This window comes from Lissotriton helveticus, chromosome 1_2, assembly GCF_964261635.1.
Source record: "Lissotriton helveticus chromosome 1_2, aLisHel1.1, whole genome shotgun sequence".
Lineage (NCBI taxonomy): Eukaryota > Metazoa > Chordata > Amphibia > Caudata > Salamandridae > Lissotriton > Lissotriton helveticus.
The window spans coordinates 180,232,471-180,257,690 of record NC_136058.1 but is presented as its reverse complement, the minus strand read 5'-3'; the positions used below and the strand labels follow the sequence as shown (position 1 = coordinate 180,257,690).

The window sequence follows — 25,220 nt, the reverse complement described above, 5'->3', positions numbered from 1 at the left end:
AACAACCGGGGACTTAAAAAGGGAAGGCTGATCTGGAAGCCGGATAAAGGCGGAGATGGCCGAAAGATAACCTTTGATAGTGCCCAGAACAGAGCCCTGCAGGGCCAAAGAAAGAAGGAACAGAAGGACCTCGGAAAGAGGGGCAGAAAGGGGATCCACAGCTTTAGCTGTGCACCATGCCACAAACTTGTTCCACCCGCAGGCGTACAACGTTTTACTGGAGGGACGCCTGGCTGCCAGAATGACATGACAGACTTCAGGAGGAAGATCGAAAGCGGTCAACACTCGCCACTCAATCGCCACACATGGAGGTGGAGGCTGAACAGGTTCGGGTGGAGGACCGTCCCCCGCTGCTGCGACAGAAAATCCTCCTGAAGATGATCAGGGGATCGATCGCCCTGTTGAGTATCTCGGGATATCAGAATCTACGTCTCTAATCCGGAGCCACAAGAATGACTTGGGCCCGGCGAGTGCCACCTCGGAAATTCCAACGTGCAGAACTGATGACATTGCGCGTTCTCTTCGGTGGCGAATAGATCTAACCTAAGCTCTCCCCACTGCTGAAAGAGACCTTGCGCCACGTCTGAGTTCAGACGCCATTCGTGATCCACCGGCAGCTGAGTTTGTGCGCTCTGGCGTTCAGAGAACCTGCGAGGTGTTGAACCACCAGGGTAATACCTTGATGTTCCAGCCATGTCCAGAGGCGCAGAGCCTCCTGACTAACGCTGGGCGTAGGTGGCATAGTGGGGCTACGCGGAGCATCACAGAGTGGGGGAAAATCTACGCATACTCGGCGTGGTCTCACTATGCGCCACCCGCCTCCCTCCCGCCCTCTTTAAAATGCCCTTACAATCTATAAAAGCATTTTAAAAGTAATGAAAATTACTTACCTGAGCTGCGGCGTCCTGGGGCTCCCTCTTCTTGTTTTATCGCCGACTTCTTCCTCACAAATGCGCATGCGCAATAGCAGATATAAATATATAGGACAAGCCACGACAGATGGTACATTTGTGCACCACCCAACTTTCTCTTAGCAACTACATAGTCAACAAAGAGTTGATCGTCCACCCGGAAATCCTTTGTGCAGTCGAGATAGAAAGACAGCGCATGTTTGGGGTCCAAACGGTGGAGTCTCTCCTCCTCCTTGGAAGGGTGCGGAGATGGAAAGAAGGTGGGAAAGTGATGGTCTGTCCTATATGGAAGGGGGTAACCACTTTGTGGAGAAAAGAGGACTTTGTACGAAGGACTACTTTGTCCGGATAAACAGCCAGAAAAGGAGGTTTTGGAAGATAAAGCTTGAAGCTCACTCACTCTGCGGGCTGAGGTGATGGCAACAAGGAAAGCTGTCTTTAGAGTGAGGAGCCGAAGATGACAGTTGTGAAGTAGCTCGAAGGGAGCACACAAGATATGTTAAGACCAGTTTCAAGTCCCACTGGGGTATTATGAACGGAGTGGGAGGAAAGAGATGAGTAACGCCCTTTTGAAATCTGTTTACAATAGTGGACTTGAAAAGAGAAGGTTGATCAGGAAGGCAAAGAAAGGCAGATATGACCGACAGGTAGCCTTTGAGAGAGCCCAGGGAAGAGCCCTGCTGAGCCAAAGAGAGAATGAATAAGAGCACCTCTGAAAGAGGGGCAGAAAGGGGATCCACAGCCTTTGCTGCGCACTATGTCACACATTTAGTCCATCTAAAGGAATATACTGTTTCAGTGGAGGGCCGCCTGGCTGCCAAGAAGACGTTACAAAGTTTGGGAGGAAGGTCGAAAGCTGTCAACCATTGCCGCTCAATCTCCAAGCAAGAAGGTGGAGGCTGGACAGGTTCGGGTGGAAGACCATCCCCTGCTTCTGAGACACAAGATCCTCCCGATGAGCCAGTGTGATCGGAGGATCAATGTCAATGCTCAATAGCTCGGGGTACCAGACTCTTCATGCCCAGTCCGGAACCACAAGAATGACTTGGGGCCGGTCACGCTTGAGATTCTTCAGCACTCTGGGCAAAAGTGGTACAGAAGGAGAGAATGTACAGGAGCCGCAATTCCACCCGCAACATAAAGCATCGCCGAGCGAGTGCCGCCTTGGAAATTCCAATGCGCAGAACTGCTGACCCTGCGCGTTCTCTTCGGTGGTGAACAGATCCAACCAAGGCTCTCCCCACTGCTGAAAAAGACCTTGCACCACCTCTAAGTGAAGACGCCATTTGTGATCCATCCTGCACCTAGGGCTGAGCTTGTCCGCCCTGAAGTTTAGAGAGCCTGCCATGTGTTGAACCACTAGGGATATGCCCGGATGTTCCTGCCATGCCTAAAGGCGAAGACCCTCTTGACATAGGGTCCACGACCCCACCCCGCCCTGTTTGTTGCAGTACCTCATGGCAGTGGTGTTGTGTGTAAACACCTGTACTACTCTTCCTTTTTGACAGAAGGAAGGAATGCCTTTAGAAAATGACTGATCATCCGGAGCTCCATAAGGTTGATAAGGAGACCGGACTCTGCCGGAGACCAGAGACCCCTGATCTCCGCCGCTTCCAGGTGGCCTTCCCATCCCAGGAATGACACATCCATCACTACCGTAAACTCTGGTAGGGTAAGGGAGAGGGATCTGCTGCTGACCCAATCCTGGTTCGTGAGCCACCACTGCAATTGAAGTGCAGTCCCCTCTGAGATCTGGACGACATAGGAAAGATTCCCCCTGATGCTGCATCCACTGGAACTTCAGGTCCCACTGCAGAGCCCGCATATGCCACCTGCAATTATCCACCAGGAGGACGCAGGAGGCCATGAGGCCCAGCAGCCTCAAAGCCAAACTCACTGAAATCCGTGGTTAGAACTGAAACATCTTTTCCTCCCAGACTCGCTGGTCGGGAGGAAAAGGCTGAAACTGTGCTGTAGCCAGTACTGCTCCAATGAAAAGGAGCTTCTGAGAGGGAGTCAGGTGTGAATTTGGCATGTTGATAGTAAACTCCAGTGAATGCCGGAAGTCAAACGTAGTCTGGATGTGGTAAACGACCCGCCTTCAACAACCAGTCGTCGAGATAGGGGAAGACTGGAACCCCTGTGCAGTTGAGCTGCGACCACCGCCATCACTTTCGGGGAACACCCGAAGGGCACTGGTAAGGCTAAAGGGGAGCACTGTGAACTGAAAGTGCTTGTGGCCTACAGTGAACCGCAAGTAACGCCTGTGGGCTGGCAAGACGGGGATATGGAACTATGCGCCCTGCAAGTCCAATGCTACCATGCAGTGTCCAGCGTCGAGGGCATAGAGGACCCGAGCCAACGTGAGCATTTTGAACATCTCCTTCCAAAGGAAGTGGTTGAAGGCCCTGCGGGCTAAGATAGGACGCCGACCTTTGTCCTTCTTGGGTACCAGAAAGTAGCAGGAGTAGCAACAATGACCTCCTTCTGGGACAGGGACCCTTTCGATAGCTCCCTTGGCCAAGAGAGCTGCAACTTCCTGGTGGAGAAGGGCAAGTAATCCTCCGACATGCGATGGAAGGATGGTGGCATGGAAGGAGGGAGTAGCCCCTTCAGACTATCTGCAAAACTCAACTGTCTGACGTGATGTTCCGCCACTGGGGGAGGTGGTGGCGATTCCTGCCATCCTCTGGCCTCTAGTGTCCCTGAAAGGTCGGACTAGGAGGGTTTGGAGTTTGCTGCAGAGGGGTTATGGGTAGTTCCGCTGGCCCTCAGACCCGCGTCGCTGGGTCCCATGTCTGCGGCCACGCATAGGCTGGGCAGCTTGCGTAACCCGGGGGCTAGACAGGGTCGAACATGGTGGGGCACCCCTTCTGTAGCTACGAAAGGGGCAAAAGGCACACTGCATGGGTCGAGAGGTTGCCACGAGGCCCAAGGACTTAGCCGTAGACCTAGAATCCTTGAAGCCGTCGAGCGTGGAGTCAGCCTGGTCACCGAACAGGCGACGGCCATCAAAGGGCATGTCCAGAAGGGTGGATTGGGAATCCCCAGAGATACCAGACGTCCTCAACCGGGCGTAGCACCTCAAGGCTACTGACGTGGAAAGCGTTCTGCCCAGAGAGTCAGCGGTATCCACCACACATCTAATGGTGAACTTCCCTTTGTCTCGACCCTCTGCCACTGTGCGGAGGTTCCGGGCTTCCTGCAGCGGCCATTTTGGGTTGGGAGGCATCACACTCTGCACTAGAGGGACAGAATTTAAGGAGACAGCCATGCCTCCGCGCAACGGACGCGGTCAGTGGACGCGCCGTATCAGCGCCAGAGTCCAGCCCGTTTGCGCCCGTCAGCGACAAGGAGGCGCCAGGGGCCAGGTACGCTGCCCCCTTGCTCCCTTTTGCCTCAGGAGAACCCCTCTATACCCTTTGTGCCCTACGAGCCCTCAAACCCCGTTGGCTGCCTTGCCATCATTCCTCTACCCCAGAAACGCTTATAAATGCTCCAGATTGCGGATGTAACGAGATAGTCCATCATCAAAATGTCTCGGATACCGCCAATAAACGGCCTTCCTCCATAAGGCCAGGTCTTCCACTCACCTCTAGCCACACTGGTTTCCTCATTACACCCGCTCGTTGGTCAAAAATAATATCACCCTCAAGTAATTCATCTCCGAGAAAAAGCCCTCTTGGGTCTTTATCACCGAAACCTGGGCCACGGACTCTTCTGAGCCGGACCTAATAAACGCTATCCCCGAAGGCTATGCTCTGGCTAGAATGGACAGAGTAGGTCGCGTGGGGGGGGGGGTTGGGGATACTGTACCACAGCTCGATAAAATGCCGAACCATTTACTTGTCCTCCCCGCTCGATCCCCTCCAGGCTATGCATTTCACCCTAAACCCTTCCTCCACGGTCTCCTTTTCAGGGATCCTGATCTATAGACCCCCCTGGCCCCAGGTCCGCTTTTTGCCATGGACTTCTCAAGATCCTGGAACCCTACATCGATACACCCAATCTAACTATTCTTGGAGACTTTAATTTCCATTTGGAAAATTCCTACTCCTCCGACACCGTCCATCTGTTGGATTCCCTAGCTTCTTGTGGTCTGCTGCAGTTAGTGGGTAGCCCGACCCACTCAGCTGTCCACACTGTGGATGGGGTATTCACCAATGACCCCCGGCTCCAGACTGGTTCTCCCCTCCCTCTGTCCTGGTCTGACCACCTGGCCGTTCCCCTTGAATTCGTACCTCCCCCCACCACTGGACCCCAGCGGATCATAAAAAGTGGGAATTGAGGAGGAATTACAGGTAGATAAACAATGGTACACTTTCTCCCTTTCTGTCCAAATTTATGCCCCCGCCAATAAAGGATGCCGACGCTGCGGCTCTTGACCTCTCTAACACTCTGGCGGATGCCGTTGAACTCCTCGCTCCGGCTCTGCAACACTTCTCAGCCAGGAAGCGGCCTTCGGCCCCCTGGTTCTCAGATTCCCTTAGGACCCTTAGACAGGGGTGTAGGAGGCAAGAAAGACTTTGAAGATCACACCTGGACCCCATAGAGAAGGACAAACACAAAACCCTCCTCAAGGGCCATAAAGCAGCAGTGCTGGCAGAAAAGAAGGCGCATTATTCCAAATTAACTGCCTCACTTAGTTCCCCCAGAGACCTGTTCAAAATAGTTAACACCTTATCCCTCCTTCAGTCACCCGACCCTTTAGTAGCCTCCCAAGATCTGTGTGATCAGATTTCCACCTTTTTCCATACTAAGATCATGGATATTTACACAGACTAGAAGCCCACAATCTCAACCCAGCGATCCCTGCTCCACTCGTCGTGACTCTGGAGAATCAGGTGATCGAACTCCTCAGTCAGCTCACACATTCCCCCCCCCCCCTCACTCCCGACCACCTTAGCCTGCTTTTTGACAAGCTTCTGTCCGGATCCCCGCTCGACCCCTGTCCCTTGAAAATCTTGAAAGAATGCAGGCAGGTAATTTTGCCCCCCTTGTAGAGGTAATGAATCTGGCTATTTTAGAAGGGGTCTATCCCCTCACGTGGAAAATGGCCATTGTCAAGCCCCTGCTGAAAAAGCCTACTCCGGACCCTGGGATCCTAAAAAACTTCCGTCCCATTTCCCTTCTCCCTGCCCTCGCTAAGCTCCTGGAGGCACACCTTAACCATCATTTGAGTGCCTTCCTCGACAGTTACAGCTCTCTGGACCCCTCCCAGCACGCTTTTCGGAGGGCACACAGCACCGAGTCGGCGCTTACCGTGGTTGTCGACAGCATTCGGGCTAAGGTCGACAGTGGCCAGACCACTTTACTGGTGCTGTTAGATCCAACGACGGCTTTCGACACCCTCTCTCCATCTATTTTAGCTAGCCGCCTCAGTAAGCTGGGAGTTGATGGTCCCGCACTGAGCCTTCTTACATCCTTCCTTGACTAACGGAAGCAAAGGGTAAAGCTGGGCGATTTCATCTCGCCAATTAAGCCTGTGAAGTGTGGGGTCCCCAGGGCTCCTCCCTGAGCCCCACGCTTTTTAACGCTTACGTGGCCCCACTCGCCAGGCTTGTAAGATCCTTTGGGCTAGAAGTTCTCTCCTACGCCGACAACACACAGATCATGGTCTCCTTAACTCAATCTGTGAATATTACAGCTCTAAACTTTAAAAACTGTATGGAGGCGGTCGCCAGTTGGATGGTCAAGAACTTCGTTCATCAAAGGAGAGGGATGAGGAATTCTTGTCCCGTTCAGTTCCCCAAGGACAATATCTTAGTAATCAATGAGAAAAGGAGACTTGTATCTACGAAAAACCATTGGTTCTCTTTGACAACCCTCATAGACGCTGAAGATTGTAACAATGCGGTATATTTGTTTTCCCGCCCCTCATCTAGCGTCATGGCATAGTCATTGGGTGGTCAAAGGTAAAGTATGCCTGCCTCACCCGAGGCACCTCTGGAAAGTGTAGAAGTGTCCAGAGATCAAAATGACCCCTCCAGATGGAGAGGGTCAAAGGCCAAACTACGAGGGAAATTGTAAAAAACAGTATGATCACCAAAAGACAAATTTATTAGAAAGGGTGAATACTGTTGACTAAAATAGCTGAGTATATTCGATAATCGTGTAACTGGATTATCATATATGGTATTGATAAAAAGTCGACATGTTTCAGCTCCTGATGGCCCAGCCGGGTCTATAGAGCTTTCGTCAGGACAAATACAAACAAGTATTTTGTTTGCTCACGATTGTCACTATTACCTTTACTACCTCATGTATTTTGGTTGCTCACAATTTTTCCTCTTAGTATAAGAAAAGGTTCCCAAAATAACTAAATGAGAATGGTATCTTTAAGTAGACAACTGCTAAAAAGTGCCTCCATATGCACGGGTGACCTACAATCCAGAAAATACAGCAAACGTGCACATCACTGCCTAATGGCTGTAAATGCTAAGAATAATGATAATGTATGCTTTCTGCAGGCAAATAAATGATTCCAGGCCAGAGGAGTTAACACGCAGATAGGAAACAGCTGTCTGTCTTAAATAGATCACAGATCTCAAAACCGTGCGAGTTGTTTGTGCTCAAATGTTGTGCTATTTCTGCTTCATGGAAAGCTGCATGCAGCCCAGGTGCTATTATTGAACAATAAGCCTGCACTGATACAAAGAGATATTACAGGCACGAAATAAAAACACAATTTCAAAAGCACACATTGTATTAAAAATAAATAAATAACGCCTTCGTGTAAAGTCCGCACTATATAAAAATGCATAAATAACTAAATTAATGTATACCGCAAATCACCGCCGTCACTCTGCCGGCCTGCGACCAGGAAGTCAGGCAGGCCGGCGCGACAACAGGAAACAGGAAGTAGGAGGGCGGGAGCCTACCCCGCCTCCAACGGAAGAGCCGCGATGGGAGCCGCGTTTGAAGCACCAGAGCTGGCAGGAGCCTACCCTGCGGGTGCCGAAGGAGGGAAGAAGAGTCCTGCTGCCGGGCCCCGCAGCTGAGGAGAGCCGCCGCAGGAATGAAGCCGGTGACTGTGTTGCTGAGCGGGGCGGGGGGGGGAGCATGTGTGCGCGCGCGCGCGCGAGTGGGGGGGGAGCATGTGTGCGCAAGTGCGGGGGGAGCGGGCTGTGTATGTGTGTGTGCGTGCGTGTGTGTATGTGTCTGGAGTGCGTGTGTGTGACTGTGGGGGAGGGGGGTGTGTGTGAGCGAGTGTCTGTGCCGTGTGCCTGTATGTGTGTGCCTGTGTGTGCGCATGCAGAGGGGTGGGGGCTGCCTATATGTAAAGCGCTCTGATACCTGATTCGGTTCGGGGCTGGGAAAAAAAAAAAATGGCTGAGTTACTCTGCGCATGCGCGGGTGAGACGCGCGCTCCCGCGGTGAAAACTGCGAAGGAAACGCTCGTCCACATCGGTGTCCACATTCCCATTAACGGGCAACAATAGTTGTCGAGACAGACACTCTCAATGCTCACGCATTGAGAGTACGTCTGCTCGACCTAAAAAGGGGGGGGGAAATTACTTACACAACTTGTGCAGTATTCATGTGCTTACGGGCAATCACAGATTCATTTTCCTGATTGCATGGAGAATTCCTCCTCTTCAGGGTGCTTAGAGTCGCTATTAGTCGTGGTCTAGGCCACGTGTACGTCCAGAGGCAGAGACAGCACAGGCACTTTCTGGACGTACACGTGGCCTAGACCACGACTAATAGCGATTGCCCGTAAGCACATGAATACTGCACAAGTTGTGTAAGTAATCTTTTGGTGATCATACTGTTTTTTACAATTTCCCTCGTAGTTTGGCCTTTGACCCTCTCCATCTGGAGGGGTCATTTTGATCTCTGGACACTTCTACACTTTCCAGAGGTGCCTCAGGTGAGGCAGGCATACTTTACCTTTGACCACCCAATGACTATGCCATGACGCTAGATGAGGGGCGGAAAAACAAATATACCGCATTGTTACAATCTTCAGCGTCTATGAGGGTGGTCAAGAACTTCCTCAAGTTGAATGGGGAGAAAACCGAGGTTCTCATTTTTGGAGGCAAACATGAGACCTGGTCGATGGACTAGTGGCCCTCTGCCCTTGGCGCTTGCCCTACGCCATCCTCCTCTGCCCGCAACCTGGGTGTTATCCTGGACACCACTCTATCCCTTGATAAACAGGTTAGCAGGACTGTTTCCACCTGCTGGCGTGCCCTTAGGATTTTAAGAAAAATCATCCACTATCTTTCCCTAGAAGCATGCAAACAGGCCGTGGTGGCTCTTATAGCCTCCAGGCTGGACTACTGCAATGCACTTTAGCTAGGCATTAACAACGGCTTGGTCCAACGCCTTCAGATTGTGCAAAATGCAGCGGCCCGGTTTGTCGTAGATGCCCCGAAGTACTCTTCAGGCACTGCCATCAGGAAAAACCTGCACTGGCTCCCCATGCAGGCTAGGATAAACTTTAAGGCCCTCTGCCTTACGCACTGTGCCCTGAACGGGACTGGGACCTAAAAGATATCCGTTTACTTGTGTCCCACTATGTTCCCGGTAGGGCTCTTCGCTCCGCCAACAAGAATCTGCTTGTTGTCCCCCGAGTATCCAAGGCCAGATGGGGCGGAAGGGCCTTCCAATTTCTCGCACCCAGACTTTGGAACACTCTCCCTGAGGACCTTAAGGGTCTTGCTTCCCATGCCCTCTTTCGCAAAGCACTCAAGACCTGGCTCTTTCAAGAAGCCTACTTGTAACCGGCCCCTTTTCCTCCTCTGATCAAACAGTTGTACAACCTTTCAGCGCCTTGATGCCTATGGGTTTAGTCGCGCTCTATAAATCCAAATTCATTCATTCATTCAAGAAATTATTTTTTTCCCAAGGTGGTCCAGCTTCTTTGATTCCCTATCTGGGGGAGCAGTAGGGAATGAGCCTTTATAGGATGAGGCCTGGACCACGAAGCTCTCTGGGGTCGGGTGTTGGGAGAGGGAAAGGGGGGTCACCTGGGTCCGGGCAGTGGCGTCGGACAATCATCCTGTCCACAGGAGCCCCTGTGCTGAGCTTGGACAAAGTGCCCAGAAAGACATCGGTGGGGGCTTCATTAAAAGGCAGAAGGACACTGCCGGTTGAAGCACCTCCGGCAAGAGGTTAGTCCTGACATCCACAGTAGGAAGCTCCAGGCCCAAGGCCTCAGCCGCCCTATGCAACACTACTGTGTATGAAGCTCTCTCCTCCGTAGCCATGGTAGGGGGGGGGAAAGCATGCCAAGGTCTGGGGATGTATACAAACCACTGGAATCACATAGTTCCTCTCGCGAGTCTGGCTCGTCAAGCTGGTCAGCAAAAGGGTCCACAGACCCCTCCCAGTCCTCCTCACCCTCCTCTGGTTGCCATTCAGGCCTGAAAGGAATGCCAGTAATGAACAGAGGTGCAAATGTACCAACATTGGTCCGGCTCTCTGACCAAGTAAGGGGTGAGGCTGGGGTCGGCGCCGGTCGGGGGGCACAACCGGTGCCGTCGTCACTGGAATCTGTGCCTGGGAAGGTACTGTTGGGTCGACCAGCGTCGAACCGGATGCAGGCCTGGATCCTCATGGGCCCTCTGGCGTCGGAGCTGCTGGCATCGAAGGCCCAGGGCCCCCAGCCGAGTCCGCCGGCCCGCAGGCGCGCCAGAGGAGTCAGGCTGCTCAAAGACGCTGTGAAGTGCTTAGTAAAAAGCTCAAATCTGGGCTGGGGACGTTCCAGCTCTGGGAAAAAGAGGGAAGCGTAGAGCCGTCCCAGAAAGAGGAGCTGGAGAGCGACGACGCTCCGGGTCCCGCGCTGTGTTGGCCAATGGACGGGAAGAGTGGCGGTGCTTCTTCGCCGTCTTCTTGTGCTTCGACTTCAATGCCCGGCAGTTGGAGCACGACTTCAGGTCGAGGTCGCGTTCCAGTCACCAGAGGCACATGAGGTGGGGGTCCGTAACAGACATCAGGCAGTTACAGGTCTCGCACAGCTTGAATCTGGTTCTGCAATGTGACATCCCTCATGCACCAGGAGTCGAAGACTCAAGAAGATATCGACAAAAGTTTAGAAGAATGTTAGTCAAAAAATTACTTGGGGGCAAGCTCTCTCCGGATCTGCGCTACTGTGGAAAAAGAAAGAACTGATGTCAGCACGCAGGGGCAGCATCTAAATAGACACCGCAACATCATCCTTGCGAACTCAACGATGGACGCGGTGTCGACCGACGCTGCTTACCGACGCGCAGGGGTACTGCTAAAGAAAAAATCTCCGGATCCAGTTTGATTCCTGTTTTTTTTTCTTCTAAATGTAAGGAATCTATAACTATAATCTCTTTCAGATAAGTCTAGCCAGGGGGCTGTCTATTGAGTGGACACGCCCTGCACCACCTCAGGGTGCATATGCCACTTTTGATCTGCCAGGCAACATCTGTTCAATTTGTTCACTTTGGCATTCTTGGACCCTGTCAGTTGATTGGCAACTAGAAATATGTTCTGTTGCTTCAGCCACCCCCAGAGATGCAACTCCTCTCTGCACAGGGCCTAGGCTTCAACTCCATCCCGACTGTTAAGTACCACATGGCGGTGGTGTTGTCTATGAGAATCTGCACCAGTCTCACTTTCATGGAAGGCTTTCATATATTTGGCCCAAAGCTCTAGAAGGTTGGAAACCAGAGGTCTTTGATCTTCACCTACCCTAGATGATCTCCCACCAACATCTCCATCCAGGCAGGAATACATTTGTCACCACTGTCAACCTTGGGTGGGGAACAGACAGCAGTCTGGCACAGAACAAATCGAGATTAGTCAGCAAACACTGCAGATCTTGGGCCGTCTCCTTCGAGACCTGGGTGGAGTTGGAGAGAAGTCTATGATTCTTGGCCCACTGGGATGTCTGGTTTCACTGTAGGACCTGCATGTGCCACCTGGCATTGCTGACAAGGAGGATTCACCAAGACACTTGCCATTAGACCAAGAAGCTGGAAAGCAATTCTCACTGGGATCGAGGACTGAACCTACAACATCTGGATCACAGCCTGAATGTCCCCAGTTCACTGCTGTGTAGGAAAGGCCTGGAACCTCACAGTATCATGATTCGCCCCAATGAATGGAAACCTCTGTGAGGCTAGTTTGTGGTGAAACCCAACGATATTAAGAGTTCCGCAAGAGTCCACAGGTGGTCATTCTTGGGGTCTTCAGTGAGTATGGGAAAGGGCTCCCATCCAGTTTTGAGAAGCTCCATTGTAGCACCTGTCTTACGTGGGCAACTGCAATTCTAGCACTTCACCTACCCTACAAACCACAACCATAAATAAGGGCATGGTGCTCCATGTGGTGAGTCAAGTTCTATTTCAGGGACGGAATCAAGCTCACTGGTATTTTGTAAACCAAGGCATAGGGTATCATCAGTATAAAGACTGGGAAGCAAGTCTTTCATTAGTATCTTGGGCCACTCCCTCTTTTGGTAATTGGATCAGAGTCAAAGCCAAAAAGGGAGTGGAGTCTCTGCTAAAAGTGGCCTTGATTTACAGTCACAAAGCATGATAACCGATGAAGCTTTAGTTATTTCATAGTACAACATCATGTGAGCTCGGCCCAATGTCTGTTCGATGTCTGACATGGGTATCTGCACCAGGTCATTGATCAGTGTGAGTGAAGTTGGTTTCAGTTCAGAAGAAATGGACATGGACCATGGGGCAAGAGTGGAAGTTCTGTATCGCCATCAAAAGAGTCCTGGGAATGGTTCCTAAGTGGACAGATGTCGTCCAGTGATGACCTGCTGTTGGTAACCCAACTGGAGAACGCTGAAGCTCTGTGAGGCATGAAGGTGCCCCAGAGGAAGTCAGACACACAATAAAGATTTGCAGCATGGCTTCTACAAAGGCCTCGATCTGCAGGGTTGAGGATGGCCCGGGAATCTGGGGCATGTTGGAGCTCACTGAATTATGGATTCAGTGGCCACTGACCTTAAAGGAGTGTGGCCTAAATCAAAATGCCCATGCGTCTTCTATTTAGAACTAAAGTGGCATAATGGGATTGAGTTCTGCTTTGCTCTATTGAGATTGCGTTAGGACTGAGGCTTCAACTGACCCAAAGACTGAACAGGAAGTGGAACAGTTGCGGGAATTGCTTCGTGATCAGGCCTGCAACTTGGAATGGGAAGGTGTCCTGTGAGGAGGCTGCGTCAACTTATACTCGGAAATGTACAGTTTTGTCTCCGGGTTTCGAATCGCCTTCAGGTGCATTGGGAAGCACTGGTCACATGACTTGGAGTTGTGTCTGAAGCCCAGGCACTGAAGGAATACCTTGTGAGGTGACCAACATCTGTTTGCAGCAGTCACTGCACAGCATAAAGCCTGTTGGTTCGCGAGAAGACTGTTCCATGGCACATTCTCTTAGTAAAAATTTGCAATTGCAGAAAAGACATACAGCGTTAGGAGCGGAGTTCGAGATATGCAAAATAAAAGCACAGAAAAAACGGAACTGGCGTCAGCACGCAGGGATAGCACTTATATGTAGTGCCGTCGCATCACTTCTGGAGCAGTATGGAGCCACACAACACCTGGTGAGTGGGAGCACTGCTAAAAACATTCTCTAGATCCAATCTGACGTCTGGGAGATATTCTAAAAGAGGGAAATATGTGGTTAGAAATATCAATCAGAATAAAACTATATCTGACATCAATAAACAAATACACTAAAAAAGGTAAGCTAATTGAAGACTGCATAGTGTACTTTTCAGGAGGTGGTCATGTCACTGAAGCAAAGTACAGGAGTTTATTATGGAAATACCTTTCACTGAAGCTAAATTCAGTCTTGAATGATTGCAACAGCCATAGAGTGACCTACAACAAGTAGGTGATATAATGTATGGTGTCCTAGAATACAGAGATGAATTAAGATAGGTAACATGGTGACACTTGGCAATCACGCAAGATATTATTTTACAGGTTCATCAACACAATAGTAAGAGACCTGTAATACCAGAATTTGCTTCTCTTTACTCACCTATATAGTTGTTTCTTTCTGGGTGGTGAAGTTCAGGATTTAAATCAAAGTCACTTTCCCAAAGGTCTTTCCATTTCACTTGAATTTCTGCCAATTAATAATAAAAAACAGAGTATTTATTCTGAATCACATACAGTTTACTATAGATGAACTTTGTAAAGAAATGACTATACCAAATGGAAAGGCCTCCGAACCCAAACGGTTTGCAATGTGGGGTGTACTTTTACACGCACACACTGACAATTGCCCAATATTGCTGGGTACTGGGCTACCATTATCAAAGAACTAGAGGCTATTCTCAATGTCGTCATCACCACAACACTGCAGTTTATCCCACTGGGAATCTGGTGTGATACTAGCATCTCGCATGCTCAACTCCTATCCGGTCATTCGGGCTTTATGCTAACAAAGAGGGACATTGACATGATTTGGGGTGGGCCTGATTTGCCAACAAAACAATAATGGCTCACAGGCATGGATATGTGTATGGAGGCAGAGAGGGCGGGCTCTGCCAGCAAAGGATACCCTAAAAAAAATTAGGAAGATGTAGAAAACACTACGGTCTGGGTTAGGTGAGTTGAGGAGCAGTTACTTAAAAAAGTTTCCATTGGAGATATCATCAGGAGGGACGTAGTTTCCAAACACGGCTGCACCCAGGAAGAGGGGACTCATTGATGGTGGATATGGATGGGAAGGACGATCTGGGTGTACTATCTCCTTGCAGATATAATGCTTTGAAGAGAATATGTACTATGTTAAATATGATGCAAACGGGTAATGTGTTATCTAAATGTGGATGTCGCTCGTTTTTTATACTGTAAAAAACAAAATATATATATTTTAAAACACTTTGTAAATGTATTTGCGGTTTAGCAGTAAGCCTTCTCTTACACAAAGCATAGGCTGTTGCAAATGTATTCTCAAACATACTGTGCATAGAGACCTATTGAACACACATTTCTAGATAATCAGCCCTCTATTAGGAAAACAAACACATGCATCACACAAAGCCATGAATTATCAGTCAACAATTCTCAGATTTCAAAGAAGTATGCTGAGAAAAATGTAACCAGTGAGAGGATGAGATTCATCTAGCCTGCAATAGCATGTTTGCAGAGTCCATGCATTCAGAGTAATTATATGAATTATTTTCTTTAGGGTGTAAGGACGTTAGGGCAGGTGTGGTAATGTGATGTGTAGTCTGGCAAGATGATCACAGAGGTAGCGATATTACCACATTTTGCAAATATCCACGCTTTTCCAAATATGCTAATATTAATAAAAATCACAATGTCATGTAAGCTTGGCCCAGCTAACTAGCTCGACATCTGAGACTTTCAATTTGGCACCCTTCCATCAGAGTCTTGAGTGCACCATGATCATCTCACAGGCAGGAGGTGAGAAGTTGTGCATGCATGTAAGAGCTTTTCCTAAATTCAGTAACAAATTGCAGCTGTATCTAACTATATGCACCTATTCCACCTCTTAGGCTTGATGCAGAGAAAGAAAAAAAAACAGAGAAGAATAACAGACTGGCCCACATGAAAAAAAGATACCATATGTGGAAAGGACATACAAATGTGATGGATTGACTAAGTGTGTACCTCTTGCCCGAGAGATGTATACTTGGCTGTGGCGGCTAACTGCTAGCCAAGTGTGGTGAGGACCCTGTGGGTAAGGCTAGGCACTTGGCACTGAGTGGGGAGGAGTTCCCCAGAACTTGACTTGGTCAGCATTGTGGTGGTAAGTGACCTGGATTTCTTTGTGTCCTACTGTACAGAGTCAACCAGGAAGTGTAGCAGACTTGGCCTGCCATGGGTGACCCAGTTCCATAGTTAACTGCTTGCTGCCCTACTTGGCATATGTTGTTGGACTGCCTGTTAGTCTGAAACCCGAGGGGACCTTGTGCTGCTTTTGGAATGAGTGAATCTTTGGCCATACAAAGGGCTCGTGAAACATCTATGCTGACCACTTCGGCATTCACATTTATCATGAATATCTGCAATAATGGTCTGCACAATTCAGCCCGATGCAGCTCGGTCCCAGACCTGAACAGCTATGCAAATCTCTGCCTGGAAGACACACTGGAGTGTTGTCTTTTGGTGATAACGTTGGGGCCCGAAGAGACGGAATGAGAAGTAGCTGTATAGTTCCAGGGGCCTCTGGAGACATGAAAGCTCCAAAACTCAAAATATCAACTAGCAGACTAGTTTGGGGCATAGCATGGTGCAAGGCAGGATGGTCGGTTCAGGCCAACAAAATTGTGCAGTATATGTCTGCTACTAGAAGCACTCCTCCTGAGATTGGCTGGTGATGAGCAGGCTGATGGAGACCAACCCTCTGAGATTGCTATCCTAAAGTCTGTAACAGACAATCACTTGTACTCCAGCTCAAAATAAACATAATCTTGGTTGCAATGTCCCTCATCCAGGCCAACTTAAAAAGGCTGTAGTGAAAACAAAGGCAATAGAAGCGGTGTTAGTGTCACTCAAACAACCTGAAAGACATTAGTGCCACCAGCATCAAGCTACTGGAAACCACCCGTTGTTTGGAGAAAAGTTCAGAAGATTCAAAATGGAAATCAAAGAATTATAACCTTTGTTTCCTCGCATTCCGAGAAGGAGCCGAGGGCTCTCTCAGACGAACTATTCTTGGAATAATTCTTATATGTGCTCAAATATTATCATGTTAATTTTTTTCATATCCTGTGAGGTGGTTCAGGGCTGGACTGAAGGCTGGGAAACACCTTGACACTTACACAGAAATAGGCTGTTCTCTGGGGACCGGGCACCTGATGAAGCGATACCGATGCCACGTTTTGTTGAGTGGTAGCCTGCGATGATGAAACACTGCCTTATGACAAGAACAAATTCCCTTGAGAGAAACAAATAATCCATGATGATGAAAAAATACAGCGACAAATGCCTGCCTAACCCCATCATTTTGATAGACATGGCTGGACAGGGCGTTTGTGTACCAGAGTTCCTCAGCATTTGGGAGAACCATGGAGTGCCTTGAATGACGTGTCCTGGAAGCAGTGGACATTTCTGTTGCTTTTGTTCTTGATCGTATTTGCATTGTTTTGCTGTTATTCAGTTTTTTAATCTAGAGACAGTATGAAAAGTGAATGGGGTGTTTTCTTCCATGAGTATGGAACTGCAGGTTCTGTAAGGTTTATAATTAGTGCACCGGTTTAAACAGCGGGGAGAGGGGTCCTAAATGTTTTGTTGGTCACTGTGCACAGGAGTCAAAACTAGCATGGCTGCTTGAACATATCATAACTGGAGAGTTTTCCCTAAAACATGCTAGGCAGGAAGAGATTACTTTTAATAGACTCCCTGATGGAGACACATTTCAATGTAGCAGAGCACGCAAGAACGGCAGAAAATGGAGAGAGCTGTACTATTCTTCCTACTCCTCACGTTCAAAAGGAGCTATGGTGTAGACTGCAGGATATAGGTGCTGCAAGGCAGAGGGTTGCCATGTATTTATAACAGGTACCTTAGACAGCTCGGACTTAGGCCTCTTTAATGTGTATGCCCCCAGTACATCTGACGCATTGTTCCTGCCAAATATGTAGAATGTTGCAACCCCACAGGCGTGTGGTCAAATGATTGGGCAGGAGTCGTCAATAGTGTAATGTCCGAGGAAATGAACTGATCACTGCCTAAGCTCGGTGTGACTCCCCCCCACTGACAACTGCAGTTAACAGAAGTGACCAACCAGACTTTACAGACCTATGGAGAGAACACCACCCCCATGACAAGATGTATTCATTTTAATACTCCCCCAACAATGTTCACATAGCAGAATTAACTCCCTATTGATGACCCGTGACATAGACCGATGCTCAGACTCATACTACCACAGCAAAACGTAGTCCTATAACTCCTCACACTGCTTATTGCTATCTGGCATGAGACTAGACCTAAGAGACCCAACTGAAGACAGAATAATTGGCAGTTGCAGGATGTGGCCCTTCTGTGAAGCCTCCATTGTGGCGATCACAGACTATTTCCAGAATAACAATCTGTCACAAGGACTATAGAATAGGACACAATGAAAGTGGCTGGTGGTCATGAAGTGGGCATGTTTAAGGAAAACACACAAAGTATGTAGAAACTACAAGCCAAAATTGACAGGCCATGAGTGGATGTAGATGCCCTGCAGCCTGAGGTGGTGTGCTGGCCCAAGCTCAGTGGGAAATTGGTAAGACAGTAATGTTCATCCAATGACCTGTTTGAAAAACTAGATCGGTTCTTGTACACGACACACTACCAATAGTTGTACAGTTCTGTTAGACTGGACCTGCCTTCTAAACAATGAAAATAAGAGGAAACCCATTCTAAGAATAAATTAATGTAGTATGCAATTACAGTGCATGAAGACCCCCAAAAATAAAGTGTTTACAACTACTTGAGGAGCCTACAACCTCAAACCAAAAATGCAAACCCACATTTTATCAAAGTTTATCTCATTAACTTGAACCTGCTGCGCCTGACCATGGAACGGAGAGAGGGAGTAGATGTCCCCATGTCCAAGGAGGATGTATTGATATTCTTGGACAACATAAAGCATGGAAAGACTCCTGATCTGGATGGGCTGTCAAAGGAGTTTTATCAAACTTACACAGGGATGCGGATTGAAAAACCTCTAGATCGACATCCATACGGACTCCCCGGAAAGAAGCTAGCTTTTGGACTCTATGAGAGGCCTCTATTGCAGTGGTCCTCAAACCAAGGAAGGAACCAAAATACCATAGATCATACCAGCCACTATCAACAAGCCCTGCTGGTCTTTAAATACTGAGCAGAGCTATTGCTAGATAAATATTGCATCTAATACAGGGGGCGCTAGAGGGCGCCGAGCAAAATGGCTGCACTTACGTGAGGCTCCTGCAGTTCAGGCGACCATCCTGCTGAAATCCTGGCCATCCAGACAATCTAATTCACAAAGCCGGCCACGTATGCCTTGCTAATATATCTGAAACTGCCCGGGCTCGAAATACCTTCCCTTTCCTACCTCAAGAAGCACTTTATGCAGCCATCGGCCCTAGGCTCGCACTGTTCAAGATGGCAACCGGACAGACTGCTTGAGGGGAAGATACTGCGGGGAGGTCCACCGCTGCTACCGGGCGATTTCCTAAATGCTGTGAGTGGACCGGGGGCTGCCCCCCTCTGCCACGCCGGTGCTGAGTCCTTGTGCCCCCGTTCTGCCAAGCGGTGTTTCTGCGGGCTGCCTGGCGGCTCCGGGCCTGGTTGAAGTGGGAGGCGCGCGGCGGAGAGGAGAGGCTGCGTGGGGGCCACGGAGGAGGAGATGGCCCCTAGACGCTCTGTGGGACGAGTCCTGACCTGATGAGCCTGGCGCTGCGAGAGAGGTGAGAGGCAGGAGGGATCCGGGCTGCGGAGCCCCATTGTACGGAGCCTCCTCCCCGTGAACTGCTGTCCCCTGCTGCCGGCCGCTATATCTGCTGAACTCCTGATCGCCCGCTGCGGCGGAGACCTCGCTGCGGGCGGGGGACAGCGTAGGAGTCGGGGAAGGCTCGAAACAGACGCTGGGCCAGCTCACCAAATTTCGGAGAGAGAAAGCCCGCTTCAGTGCCTGATCAACCCCCCACGTGCTCGGCGGGTGCGGCCCCTGGAGGGCCGACATCTTGTGACGGTGGGCCCTGGTATGCTGAGGTTGCCCGGCCGCCCTACACGACTCGCTGATCCCACGCACCCTTGAGCGCCTCACGCGCGGGGGGCGGCGGCACCTACTCTACAGCGCTGCTACGGAGAGGAGGCCGGGCCTAGAGACACGGCCCACCAACTATATAACACCGGCCACACTGCCTGGCCCCTAGCCTGAAGCACCTGCTACTGCGGCCATCGTGCTCCCGCAATTTCACGCCCCTTTGTGTCCCTGCCACACAACTGCACTCCGGATGTGGTGGTACTACCCAGAAAGGATGGGACACATTGAGGCCTGCTGAGACTCAGGGGCGGCATAAACACCCAAGACTTGGCCTCGACGACCTTGCGCCCACGCTTGGTCTTCACCAACCAAATCTGACGTGGAACACCAAGAGGGGCACACATATGAGGACTGCGCTGAGGGACACGGGAAACTAGACATACCCTTCAACCAGACAGCAACCGCTCGCAGGGGCCTCCACTTGTCCTTCGCCTGCAGAATTTAATCAAAAGGGGGAAACTCAGACCCCTTAGATCTCCCACTAGCCCGTGAACCCTCCCCGCCGGCGTATGATGGGGAAACCAGACGGCAGGCAGCCGAAGCTCACCTTTGACACCTGAAGGACCCCCCGGTCCCAGACGGGCCCGGGCGAAGGACAGGCCGACACCTCGACTCCCTCAACTGCTGATTTAAAGGATCTACTGATTGCGATGCAATCCAGCTTGACCTCTATTGAATCTAAAATGGATTCTATGTCGGCCAGGATGGACGCATTAACACATAGGGTTGAAAAGCCTGATGATCGCTTGACGGAGGCAGAGAGTCGCATTTCCGACCTGGAGGACTCGACTAATGCTTCCAACACCCGCACACTCGAAATGGATAGGGTGCTGAAGGTGATAGCCTCCAAAAATGAGGAATTGGAATCGCGCTCAAGGAGAAACAACCTCCGCATTTTTCGGGATACCAGAATCCACTGCCACCGGACGAATGGAGGAATATGTAGAGCGATTGCTTATAACTTTATTCAAAAGAGAAGCATTCTCGAAGGTCTTCGTAGTCGAGACAGCACATCGGTCACTGGTGAGCCGCCCTACCCCAGGGACTCCTCCTCGTCCCATAATAGCTAAGATGCTAAACTATCGCGACAGAGACACTGCCCTCCGCCTTTCAAGGGAGAAAGGCCGCCTCTCTCACAAAGGGACAGAAATATCCATATATCCGGATTTCACCATGGCTGTACAGGATCAGAGGGGCAAGTTTCTCCAAGTAAAAAAGAAACTCCAGCAACTAGGTCTCCCCTACGCTATGCTGTTCCCAGCTCGACTAAAAGTCACTGCCCAAGGGAAACAACACTTCTTCACGAACCCGCAACACGCCCAAGACTTTATCAAAACCCTTCCCCGATCATCCGGAGGACAACAATCACCTATGAGACAAGAAGCAGCTGACGACGGCGCTTCGGACATTGAGTAATTGGCCTACCCGTAACATTATGTCGGGTCCCTGACTCGGCTGTTCGCGCACTCTAAACAGGACATTGGACTCTAAGTTGCGGTATCGGGGGCCGCACTTCCTCTACGATGGACGAGCACGCCTCCCTTTCCAAGAAGCTACAGTCCTCATCACTATAGAAGCCCGGGACAAGAAACCTAAATGCATGAGCCTTGACTCAGTGTCTATTTGGCACACCCCGGATCCGGCCCATCATGTCTGTACTGTCCCCTAGCCTTGGATACTAATGTTGGGTAAGACATGTTCAGGATTCCGGGTCAATCCACTACCACTGTCTGCTGGAACTAAGATTCTATGCCGGAACACCCTCACAACCGCGAGGAGCACCTGGTTTGCCCTCTAGATGCCACCCACCAGGTGAACCCTAACACGTGACTATATGCAACGTGGTTGCAATGTTCTTCAATGTCCCCTGTTGGGACTGGGTCTAGAGGGGTTGTTGGGATGGGGAGGGTCGCTGCATAACAGGTTGGGGATGCTTTTGTGGGAGGGGGTGGGGACTGGTTTTTATATACTCTTTTATTATGGCATCGTACGGCTCCACCACTTGTTGAATTTCCACACAATCGCGCACACCACGGCCTATTCCGGTCTTCTCTATTACAGACATGACAGAGGCCCTTCCCATAACGCTCAAGTACAACTTTCTATCATGGAATGTGCGTGGAATAGGAGATCCCCGGAAACGTCGTCATATCCTTGCCTACCTGGAACGCCACAATATTCACTGCGCCATGCTGCAGGAAACACACTTCCCTCCTAATTCACCTCCTACTTTTGCTGCCCATTGGGCTAGCTACAGGGGCTTCTCCTGCTGCTCGTCTTATGCTGGGGGAACCTCTGAGTTGGTAAAACGCTCCTTCCCTTACACTCCTATAGGATCCTATGCTGACCCGTAAGGGAGATACAATATACTGTGGGGAAGGCTAGTAGCACGTTCCATCACAATGGTATCATGCTATGGACCAAATTTGGACGACCCAGAGTTTTTTAGGGCGATGTGGGGTAAGATACGAGTAATAGACACTATGCACCTGATATGGGGGGTGAGACTTTAAGGTCATAATTCACCCTAGCTGAGATAGGTCACACCCTCAACCACACCATTACACAGCTGCACAGCGTGCACTCAGGGACATTGTAGAGGAATTCGGCCTTGCGGACCCTTGGACAACTCACTACCCGTCTACACGTCAGGGATCTTCTTACTCTTCTGTTCATGCTTCATGGTCGCGCATTGATTACTGGCTAGTCGATAGAGGGTTGGCAACTTGGACATCACATACCTCTTATTTACCATGCACATACTCGGATCACTCTCCTGTATTGCTGACTCTCACCCCGCCGCACGAGGAGCCTCCATACTTAGCTTGGCGCCTCAATCCGCAGTCCCTTTTAGATCCCGTTTTCAAAAATGAAGTGGAACAGGAAATATCGGATTTCTTCCTCCGTAATGTCGGATTCGTTCCTCTATACTCTACCATATGGGAGGCTTTTAAAGTCACCATGCGGGGTATATGCCTGGCGAAAAGCAGCGGGGTGTTGAAAGATATCCGAAATACGCTACACGACTTAGAGGTAAAAATCTAACAAACTGAGTCCGATCTCCAGTCAACACCCTCCCCCACATTACAGGCGCACCTACGCACGCTGCTTGATGACTACCAAGAAACTGCAGAGCGGGAGTACAAATTCAGGGGTAAATACCACAAAGCTCGGCAATACGGGGAAATAGAGGACGAGAATGGCCTGACACACAGGAACTCTTCGGATATACTAGCCGTATTTAAGCAATTTTATAAGAGGTTGTACTCTACTCATCGATACGCTCCAGCAGACTTTGAATCATTTTTTGAGGACACCACCATAGCCTGGCTGGGGAATGGCCAAAGAGACTTCCTGCTAGCCCACCATGAGGATGATGAGATTGTGTCAGCTATTATGCAATTGCAGTCTGGTAAGGCTCCGGGGCCGGACGACCTACCGGCAGAATTTTATAAATCATATAAACACCTCATTATTCCGGTGCTGAGACACGTGCTTGAGGAAGCCCGTGAGTGCGGCATTCTACCACGCACAATGCGAGAAGCTCTTATCATTTCTTTACCAAAACCAGGTAAATCACCCACGCATCTAGATTAGTACAGACCCCTCTTTCTGATAAATGTGGATGCTAAAATCCTTGCCAAACTAATCGCTAATCGTATCAGCCCCCCTGATGCCGGTGCTAGTACTTCCGGACCAATCGGGATTTGTCCCGACTAGAAGCGCAGCTCATAACCTGAGAACACTGTTCGCCCTGCTCCATGATATAGACCCTGAGGAAAACGCGGCTGCCATATTTCTCGATGCCACTAAGGCATTAGATTCCCTGGAATGGGATTATCTTTCCTTTGTCTTGGTGCGTATGGGTTTCCCCCCTCCATTTCTAGCATAGATCAACTTATTATACACTGGGCTTCGAGCCACTGTTATGGTGAATGGCCTAAGCTCCTCCTCTTTCCCACTGGCGAGAGGTACCAGATAGGGGTATCCCCTCTCCCCTTTATTTGCTCTGGCCATTGAACCCCTCGCTGCGAAAATCAGGCAACACTATCGGGACCACGCAATCACCTACCCTGAGCGGCAGATCCTAATATCTCTATACGCAGATGATATCACTCTATACCTGCGCCACCCTGACGTCAGCCTGAATACCATATTACGCTTATTTGTTCTATTTGGGAATCTCTCAGGGGTCAGTATCAACTGGACCAAATGAACGCCCCTTTAACGCGGGCGGGTTCTCGATACCAGACATCGAACTATATTTTAGCTGCGCACAAGCACACTATGCTGCATACTGGATGAACCCCCCCCCTTTCATGCCTCACCTGGTGATTGAAAATGGTTACATGCACCCCGTCCCTAGCACAGCCTATCTCAGCGTTCCCCAGACACACTGCATCTATGACCGTGCAATGTACCGTCAGCGCGTGGCACGACACTGCACACTCCTATACTCTCCTCTCCTGCCCCTTTTCGGGTGGCAGGATCTCCCGGTCACACAGGAGGGCGGATGTCGCCAGCTCCTCCGCAAGCTATCTCTACACACCTGGGGGAACCTGTATACCAAGGGAAAGTTTAGTACCAGCGATGAATTATTTAAACATATAACCCCCACTCCCTTAGAACGCTTTTACTACATTAGACTCCGACAGGACATTAAAGCTGCCACATCCATTTTTCCCCTGGAACCTCCTGCGATCCCCCCGCTACATGCTCTGCTACAACAAAAAGCCCCCGCTCCAAATTATACCAAATCGTACAGACTAACAGAGAATATGAACCACCTGCGGCCCAGAGCAGGTGGGAGGAGGAACTAGGCCACTCCATTACTGATGAACAGTGGACATATTGTTATACACAAACTGGGGAAATTTCCGCTAGTAGTAGATTCCGAATCATACACTACAAATACATACATCGTCTATACTACAGACCTGAGCGAATGTATAAGTTAAAGCTGCGCGACAACGACCGATGCGATCGCTCCGGACAGGAAGGGGCCGACTTTAGACACTTAGCCTGGGGCTACCCACCTATACAATGCTATTGGGCGGAAGTACTCGCTGCCCTAGATCTCATGACAAGCCTGCACGTCCCCACGGACCCCTTCACTACCTTGTTAGGCTACACTGAACTTATTGTCGCACAAATGCGTAAATACACCTCCATAGCGCTCCCACTTGCTAAAAGGAAAATTGCCTGCAAATGGGGAAGAGGGAGGGCGCCCAAATTTAAGGAGGACTGGCTCCGGGATCTTACATATTGCCAAGAGCAGCTACATATCTATGCAGCACTTCAACCCCCCCCTCGTCGCGCCCAAGAGACATTTGGAACCCGCAGCAAACTTATTTATTGGAACGCGCTACAGACGACAATTCGGACGCCTCAGGAGCTGCACCATCTGCACCTTGACTATGCCCCCACACCTTAGGTTAAGCACTTCTTGCTCGTTGGTAGATACGGAATGGTATGGGCCACAGCCTCCTTTTATCCAAAGGCCACGACTTCCCACTAAAATGTGGTCACATTTATTCCTTTGTTAATGTTTAAACTTACGACCTTTAACTGCAATATAAATGCCTTCACAAT

General features: G+C 49.9%; 1 protein-coding gene across 1 annotated transcript in view; it reads right to left on the bottom strand.

Moving 5' to 3' along the window:
- Nucleotides 1–25,220, bottom strand: part of NRDC (nardilysin convertase) — a 2,150,332-nt gene that overhangs the window by 787,341 nt on the left and 1,337,771 nt on the right. The window contains exon 18 of the mRNA XM_078670713.1: nucleotides 13,893–13,979. Coding sequence (XP_078526839.1) covers nucleotides 13,893–13,979 — 87 coding nt within the window. The remainder of the gene's footprint in view (nucleotides 1–13,892; nucleotides 13,980–25,220) is intronic.